Source organism: Capsicum annuum, chromosome 4 (assembly GCF_002878395.1).
Source record: "Capsicum annuum cultivar UCD-10X-F1 chromosome 4, UCD10Xv1.1, whole genome shotgun sequence".
NCBI lineage: Eukaryota > Viridiplantae > Streptophyta > Magnoliopsida > Solanales > Solanaceae > Capsicum > Capsicum annuum.
The window spans coordinates 200,371,256-200,381,006 of NC_061114.1; the positions used below are offsets into that span (position 1 = coordinate 200,371,256).

Sequence of the window (9,751 nt, forward strand, 5' to 3'; positions counted from 1 at the left end):
CTGAAGAACAAGGTGATAAAATTGAAAGTCAGGAACCCAATTGAAGGACAGGGTGATGAAAATTAAAAGTCAGTAATCCGCCTGAAGAACAGGGTGATGAAATTAAAAGTCAGGAGCCGGCCTGAAGAACAGGGTGATAAAATTGAAAGTTAGGAGCCCTCCTGAAGAACAGGATGATGAAATTGTAAGTAAGGAGCCCGCCTGGAGAATAGGGTGATGACATTAAAAGTGAGGAGCCCGCCTAAAGAATAGGGTGATGAAATTAAAAGTTAGGAGCCCCGCCTGGATAACAGGGTGGTAAATTGCAAGTCAAGAGCCCACCTATAGAACAGGGTGATAAGATTGAAAGTCAGGATCCCTTCTGAACAACAGGGTGATGAAATAGCAAGTCAGGAGCCCGCCTGGAGAACAGGGTAATAAAATAGCAAGTCAGGAACCCTCCTAAAGAATAGGGTGATAAAATTGTAAGTCAGGAGCCCACTTGGATAACAGGGTAATGAAATTGAAAGTCAGGAGCCCACCTGAAGAACAGGGTGATGAAATTGCAAGTCAAGAGCCCGATTGAAGAACAAGGTGATGAAATTGTAAGACAGGAGCCCACTTGGAGAATAAGGAAGATTCAAATTCACGATTAAATTCAAAAGTACCACCACAAAATATGGTCAATTTTTGAGTTCATCTCTAACACCAAATTTTGTATAGAGAAAGAATTATTCTCAAGTCCAATCCAAAGAAGATCAGATTATTCATCACTTTTAAAAGCATTGAGGACTCAAGTCAAGAGTCAAGAGAAGCTGCATAAATAGGATTTTTATAATGTCAGCTATATTTTTAACTTGTAATTTGATTTTTTAATGTAATGGCAGAGCGGCGGACCGAAACCTCGACAGGGCCTCACTCGACTCTCCAACTCAATATAGTCCTTTCTTTTCAATCCTTGAACCACATATGACTTGATCCCCACACAACTTGGGATGGTTAGGATGTCCAAAATAAAAACTCGGTTGCATTTTTCCTTCTTTGTCTCCCTTTTGAATAATGATCGGGTCAAAATTTGGTATCATTGTCTGCAAACACTTCGTGTTTAAATCCAAAGAGAGGTATGATATAGACACCTAATTTTGTCCCTCCCGAAAGTCAAATTTTATCATTTACCCCGTCTTACTATGCACCCTCAATCGTGTGATAAGTTCCACACAAGAAAATAACAAATTCATAACCATTTTTAACACCTCACCCTAACAAATTTCACCTCATCCTAACCACCCCAACCTCCTACCCCACATACCCCTACCCATCCCATGTACCCCCTTGCCCCACCCCCTTGCACATTTTTTTTCCTTTTCAAGATAATAGAATACATACTCACATCACGGGGGGGGAGCAGAATAATATACACAATCACACAACAAAAAAAATAGAGGACCCTCACCGAAAAAGCTGCCTCACGATTCCATAAATATACTTCTCATACATATATACACACCAACACACACTGAGATTCACAATACACATACCACCACCAAAAAATGTACACACACACACACCATCATAAAAAAACACACACACATATGTATGCAACCACTATCGAGAAATAGTGAAATCAAGGGGCGAAAGAGAGAATAGGGGAGAGACAAAGAGAAAATGTGAGAGAGATTTTTTTGGCATGTTTTCATCGGAAAACGTGGATGCCACTAGTTTCTTTCTCTGATTCTCATTGCTTCCAAGCTTTCCAGAGCTCCGACAAAGCCGATAGCAGTAACCCAGCTCCACGCCATTTAAGAATCCACTGGACCTTTGGAAAACGACCCCCAAAATACTATCAGATCTCAATTTTTTATCATTTTCCATTTGAGTTGCTTTATTTGAGTTTGGTGTATCAACTCGGGTCGATTGGGTTTCATCATCAAGGTTCCCAGTGCGGACTCCGTTTAATTGAATAACACAGTTTGAAAGCCCCAATTTCAGGTTTAATTCTTCATATCTTCTCTTTATTTCGGTGAATGTATTTGATTAGTGGTGGTATTTTTGTAGGTTTTGGTTGTGAATCATTTCTTTAATTTTGATTGAAGAAACTCTAATTGCTAAATCTGTGTTGGAATTTTGTCAATACATAATGAATGGGGTTTAATTTAGCTTGGGGTTTGAATTGGAGAATTGAAAAATTGATCGAAGTGAGCATGGGTTTATTTTGATTCAGGGACGACTGTTTAATTTGGAATAAATGTATATTGTTAAAATTTGGTAGTATCATGTTTAGACAAAAAATTTAATAGGCAAATCATAGGTCGGGTAGGCAAACCATAAGAACCAATTATTGTTGAATGTCTGATATATTTATTGAATGGTTTTGATTTTCTCGCAACTAAATTCCTTGTAATCATTCGGTCGAGGAATGCCCCGAGATATATTGTATTCATTATCAAAAAATGCCTCGTGATATTTTGCACTCGGAAGACCGATTATGATCAAGGCCCGAGGTATTGGGTAAAGTATAGTGTAGGGTAGTTAGAATATTTTAGGTTTTAATTTCAGCATTTTTATTTTGGTTTGTAATAAATTGGACTGGACACTTTTTATATTTTGTTTGTTTGATTGTTTGTTTTCTTGTTGTGTGTTTTGTTTGGTTTATACATTTTATAGTGTCATACTAGCCGATATACTCTACGGAGCGACCGTGGTCGAACCACGGGAATGAGAGATGCCTAACACCTTTTCCTTGATCAACAGAATTCCTTAACCAAAATTTCTATTCGTGGATCATTTTTTAAGAGTCAAACCATTTTGAAAAAAAAAATTCCAACGGTGACTTGGCATACCAGATTTATGTCAAGTGGCGACTCTGAGTTCAAATGAATAAGAATCCTTTTTGAAATAAATTTTATCTTTTGTCACTTAATAATAAAAACCCTTTCAAACTTAAATCGATAATCTGTTTTGGTAAAAAGGGGTGTGACAATGGGCAATGGCCTATTTACTAGTACTAGTGCCTACTCCTTTACAGCCAAAAATTTGGCTAAGATCAACACTGCAACTTTTCAATATTTCCAGTGGATTTGGAAGACACCTGCCCTCCAAAGATCAAAATTTTATTATGGTTAGCTCAACACAATTGTCTCCCAACCAGTCTCACACTCTCCAAGATGGGAATCAACATCCCCACTAGCTGCCATTGCTACAGCCACCCCTCTGAGGATATCATGCACATTTTCTTCCAATGTCCTCAATCCTTAGAACTCTAGAACCTCACAATCGCCAGTGGCAACCATGATAATATGGCTATCAGCCACTTCTACCCTTAAAACTAGCAGGCCACATGGAAGAATCTTTCTAAGAAACCATTTGATCAACTCCTTTTGTGGCATAAAATCCTCCCCTTCCTTCTCTGGGATATTTGGAATAACATAAATAGAAATCTCTTTAATAATAGGAAGAACAAGGCCGACTTCAAAAACTTCTATGCCGAGTCTGTGGAATACAACCACATCATTAACAACTTCAATCCAACTAGACAGCCCAGGACGATCCACATCAGATGGATTCCTCAAAGAGTTAGTCATTTCAAAATAAACTCAGATGGCTCTTGTCTGAGGAATCCTGGCATGAGAGGCCTCGGTGGAGTGATTAGGGACCATAGAGGGGGATGGATCATAAGATACTCTAAATCCTTCCTAGAAGCCACCAATAACCAAACAAAGATCATTTCTCTTATGGAGGGGCTTACCATAGCTGAAAGGGAAAATCTTATTCCCTTAGAAATCAATATTGATTCCAAAGAGTTCATTCAAATTCTCAAGCAAGGAAACCTTTATTATAATGCTATACTTGATGAATGCAGGTTAAGACTAAGAAGGTTAGGATGCCCACCAATGTCACACTGCTATAGAGAACAAAATGGAGTGGCCGACACACTGGCTAAATTTGGAATAGCCGCAGTTCATTATCAAAACACCCTCTTTTTTAAAGTTCCACCGGTGTGTATTCAAAATGCCCTTTGGAAAGATATAGCAGGAATTTTTTTTGAAAGATATATCAGGAATTGTAATCTTGAAACTGAAGGGGAAAACCCCTATGTTTTTGTTTTGAACCCAGGCTAGTTCTAGGGCTTGTAAAAAACTCCTTTTACGCTTTTTTTTTATCTTAATGCATATCTACTTACCCAAAAAAAGAGATAAGTAACCAACTAACACTGAGTTATATTATACAATGTTGCAAAAATCGAGTAAATTTCATGGGTGGTCATTCAACTTTGTGTTCATTATCAAAAAGTCACTATTCTCTATTTTGTTACAGAAAAATCATTGAACTTTGTCTCATATTTCACAAAAGTCACTTTTGTAAATTTTTGGAGAAAAATGAGCTCAAAGACCCTTTCAAGTCTTTAATTACAAAAAGAAAATAAGTGGGTCCTACAATATTATTAAGTTAAAAGAAATAAAGTTGTTTAAACAAATAGGACAGTTGTTCGACAACAACATTAGTTGTCTCAACAACTTCGCACAGTTGTCAAACAACTTTGCAAAGTTTTCGAACAACTTTGATAGTTGTTGAGACAACCTCCTTAGTTGTTGGGGTAAATATGTTAAAAAAAATTGAATTTTTTTTGTCCCTTTTACCTAATTTTTAAAACTTGAAGGACTCTCACTTAATTGAAAAACTTATTTGTCCCTTTTGAGTTTAACGGGTCAGACCAGGATGGCTCATTAAAATGATGGGCCAAAAAACACCAAGCTCACTCCATTACTCTGTGCAGCGCCTCACGGGCCAGTCTACTTTTAAAAAAATAATATTTTGTAATTTAATTTTAGAATATTAATAAACATAAATATTATCAGACATTGTTACATAGTGTTAATACTTGTTAATCAAGTCTCCAACACCCCCAAAAATACTCCTAATAGCAAAATTAAATAACTTTTGACATGATATCCTTTGAACCAATTAAAAATACTAATAAGAAATCTAAATAGTTAGATGTATTTGACTTACAGGCCGACCCACTGGCTAGCCCAACCCATATTGCTCAAGCCCCACGGGCCACGGGCTTATACGGACCAGGCTAAAAAGACCTATTCTTAAATGGGCTACAAAAACTGAAGCCCAACTCTATCAAATTACAGGCTGGGTTGGGCCGGCCCAACGGGCCTAGCCCATATTGACGGCTCTACATAAAATATGAGATGAAATAAAGAAAAACTCTTATATTTGAGGGAAGGTTAAAAATTGCCCCTCAAATATACTTTTGAGAAATTTTGATCCATTATATTGCTAAAAATAAGCCTTTTTATTTACATATATTTGAAAAGAGACCCATTACCAAAGGTGTGGTATTTATGTGTTTGATTGACGAATTTCTCCAAAACAAGTTATTATTATTAACAAATGTTAGTGTTACCAATTAGTATGATACATAACGAGGAAGATAATGTTTGTGCATGCGTTACGATACATCACAAATTTTCTTATTATGATACATAAGTAAGAATTTTTTCAATATGCCTGATACATATGTTATAGTTATGTATCATAATATAATATGTAACAAATGTTAAAGCTAATTGTTAATCTGATACATTACTTATGTACATAACTATAAGTGAATGCATTATGATACATGACTATTTATCACTAAGTAAGAAATTTACCAGAATGTCTGATACATAAGTAAGAATTTTATCAGGATGTTTGATACATATGTTATAGTTTTGTATTATAATACAATATGTAACAAATGTTAAAGGTAATTGTTAATCTGATACATTACTTAAGTACATAAGATCATAAAATATGTTACTATACATCATTATTTTTTAATGCAGGGGATAAAATACGTGATCAAAACTGTTCCATGTCATCCTTTGAGGTTTGGCATTTCATGCAACCGTAACTTTGCGACCGATGTTGAGTACTTTGTGGATAAAAAAAGTGCTAAATATGTTTAAGGAGACATGCTTTGGTGTGTTTGTTGATATGCCTAAATGAAATCTTCAAGGTCAAATAACCAAATATTTGCTGATGCTTGAGTGTAAACAAGATAACCCAAATGAATTCCATGTTTATGTCAAGGGAACAGTTCTGAAATTTGCAATATTTGAATTTGCTCTCATTAGTGGTCTGAATTGCACCTCAAACATTGAGGCCTTTCAGAATCCGACTTTAGATGACTTTGTTTTAATGACAAAGTATTTCCCAGAGGCAAAAATAGAATATCCCAAAAACAAATTTGCTGAATGGTATAAGATGAAATTTTTGGACAATGACCAGGATGCATTGTGGATGACCATATTGTTTTTCACTCATATGTTTTTGTTATCTGAAACTGATGATGCAACTTTTAGTTTTATAGAATTCAGTATGGTAGAGGATGGTCGATATGAACAATATCTATGGGGAAAGATTGCTTTCACTAAGTTGATGAACTCGTTGAGACAAGAATTTTCATTGAAAAACAGCTTTATCGGTTAGGAGGAATGCCACATATTCTCAACGTCTGGATGTACGAATATTGTTCTGAAGTAGATAAAGAACATTGCTTGTCGTATTAGTAATCGTATCCTAAGGATATGTAATCGATTTGTTGTTGGAACAAAGCCTAAATTCGAGAAGTTCATGAATGGAATGTTTAGCAAGGTAATTTCTATTTATTTTCAATCTCTCTTTGTATTTTATGTTGCACACATGAAATTTTCTTTTATGTTTTCAATATATATTTTCTTGTAAATATATGATGACGCATGTAACTCGTTCATACTGTAGCATATTTGTTGATCAGACATCTTCCATATCAATTTCTGCAACAAAATAATCTTTTTTCACTGTTATATGATACATTACAGTACTCATATGATACATTATGATACATAATTATACAGTTTATGGTATATCACTACATGTTATGTAGAATATCGATACATTATTGCCCTTACATTCATTTAACTGAATTTGTTATTTTATTTCAATCTCAATTATAGTATGTGTATACCAACATAAGTCCTACAGTTGATGAGCTGAAATGTCTTCAATTGCCAAATCATGATGGAATGGATTTGAAAGATTCTGTTAATTCAACTTTGCCATCCACATCTTATAGACAACCAACAAAAGTTGATCAAAAAGTTAAAATGACAGTTGGTTTATTACCTTTGGATGATTTTACAACCCCACCACCTCTCGAACTTTTAACTAAGTCAAAGGCCAAGTCTGATAGGTCATTGGCATCGCCTTCAAAAAGAAGAAAGACAGACGCAGAGCGAAAAAAATCGGTGACAGGTCAAGAAAATATTAAAGCTCACCCCTCTATTGAAGAAGTCAATGAATCACCTTCTGACACATCAAACTCAATTGTTGATCCAATCAATGAAGAAGCTCCACATGAACCATCTCTAATGAACTTCAGCGAACAGACACCACCAGCAGAACAAACCCCACCAGTTGTCGAAAGTGTGTATGAGTCCATACAAAAAATTAATATATCTGGAGGAACATATCATGAGCAAGTTTTGATGAAAGTTGATATGAGTACAATTGACTCATTAGTCAAGACATGTAAGTGCAACATGAAATTTTATTTTTAAAATTGTCTATCTTGACATATCTAATTTACTCTATTAAACTTATGTAGGTTGACAAAAGATTTGATGATACTGAAGCATTAATGAAAAAATATCATGAAGAAATGATGTTAGCTGTGAAGGAAAAGCATGATGCTCCACAAAAAGTAACTTTTAATATGATCACATCAATTTTTATTAAATTTTATATATATTTATCTTTTTAAAAAATTATATATTTTTCAGGTTGTTATTGACATCGATAGTTCAAACAAAGATTTGAAAAAAAAAATGAGACACATGGTGATGATTTGGGAACTCCGAAAGAACAACCAAAGGATATACCAGAAAAGGTAAAGTAGTAGGAATGTTAAATAAAGTATCGTCTATTATTTTTATAATGTAATGAATTTTTTGAGATTTAGAATGATGATGGAAATGTTGTATCTACTGTAGATCACATGCGGATGAAAAATCATCAACTGAGTCTTCTCTGAAATTTAATTTTGATGATCCAGCTATTCTGAGAGAGACTATTGAAGTTCAAAATGTACAGAAGGTACTGATAAAAAACTATTATACTGAGTGTATGTTATTAATGTGGAAAATCATTATGTTAATTAGATTTTTCATTATATGTTGTACAAATTATACAATCAATGTAAAAAGATTGATACATTTGTCAATTCTTTCTCAACAATGTTGTTGTTTCAGCCTATATAAGTCTTACATGTTCTTTAATATCAAATTAATTTCATGTTTCAGAAAAGTGGAACTGAGGTTAAGAATGCTTCATTTCAGCATTTCATCTATAACACCATAGCTGAGATTTCCTCGCTAGTTAGTACAATACAAGCTGATGAGCTTTTACAGAAAGAAAATCTCCCTGATCTCATTTTACCAACAGACAATATTGAAGTTCGAAATGAACCACAGGTACATATAACATATGGTTGTGGATTATTTCATATGGGATCTCTTTCATCCAATTAATGTTAGTATAATGTTATAACAGTTGGTAGTTGAATCTAACAATTTGCATTTTTCAGGTGTCCAGCACTGAGATATCGTCTGATGCGTTTCAGGAATCGATATATAATATCATAGCTGGTGTTGACACCCAATTTTGACTCGCCCTTTTTCCTTAATTACTTTTCCGATGCTTCTCGGCCTTAAATAATTTTCAAAAATTAAATTAAAAAATAAGATTCAAATTTTTGTTTCTATTTCTATAAAAAAAAATTAAAAAGAGAAATTTTTATTTTTTTATTAAATATAATTAAATATTTTAACGAATAAAAATATATATCTTTTGGTATTCACATTCACATTCTTTCTAATCTTTTATTTTAGGGCGATATTGTGACCATATGTATATTTATATTCTTATTACATAAAATATATATATATATATTTTATAAGATGTACATATACTTTCTCATTTTCTTCTTTTATATATTATATTCTTATTTTTTACACGCACATATATATGCATATAGTTTGTTAATATTAAATCGTAAAAACATATTAAATTGGACGCTTTAAGAATTATGTTCGTAATTTATATAAGCACGTACTAAAATAATTTTTAGGATATCAGGAAGCATGGATAAATTTAATTTCAGTAGAAAAAGAGTATTCATGCTAGCAATAATCCAACTTCATTTTTGTTTCACCCGAGCCCAACTCTCATTTTATGAATTTCAATCAAGAGTTCAAAAATTAGCCCGAAACTCAGTATAACTTTTATGTTCGCTTCGTCACTCTACCTCAACAGATACGATTTAACCTGATCCGATGATTTATTTTTAAACCCGAAAGGTCCTAAAATATTCAGTTATTTTTATATATCTATAATTTATTTATTTTTAACTATCTATTTATTCGTATATTTGTTTTTCACTTTTTCCTTCTCTTTAAATTAAATTCGAACCATTCGATCGAATATCGAATGGATCGAAAATAGTCATTTTGAAATCGACCTTTCACATATTTATCCGTACGTACATACATATTCATTTTATTTATTGCTATTATTATTTTAGTGGTAATCTCTTCAAGATCGTCTGATCAAAAGATCGGACGGATCAAAATCAATCCAAAAAGTCCGACTGACATAGATTAATCTAGTTCGCTAATTTTTCTTTCTAATCCGAGGTCCCGAATTTTCAAATGTTTATATATATATATATATATATATA

The 9,751-nt window shown here is 33.5% G+C and overlaps 1 protein-coding gene across 1 annotated transcript in view; it reads left to right on the forward strand.

The window, feature by feature from the left end:
• Positions 1 to 6,015: 6,015 nt before the first annotated feature.
• Positions 6,016 to 9,751, forward strand: part of LOC124898047 — a 10,974-nt gene continuing 7,238 nt past the window's right edge. The window contains exons 1-8 of the mRNA XM_047411667.1: positions 6,016 to 6,357; positions 6,520 to 6,630; positions 6,972 to 7,508; positions 7,622 to 7,717; positions 7,797 to 7,903; positions 8,007 to 8,109; positions 8,316 to 8,486; positions 8,600 to 8,662. Coding sequence (XP_047267623.1) covers positions 6,016 to 6,357; positions 6,520 to 6,630; positions 6,972 to 7,508; positions 7,622 to 7,717; positions 7,797 to 7,903; positions 8,007 to 8,109; positions 8,316 to 8,486; positions 8,600 to 8,662 — 1,530 coding nt within the window. The remainder of the gene's footprint in view (positions 6,358 to 6,519; positions 6,631 to 6,971; positions 7,509 to 7,621; positions 7,718 to 7,796; positions 7,904 to 8,006; positions 8,110 to 8,315; positions 8,487 to 8,599; positions 8,663 to 9,751) is intronic.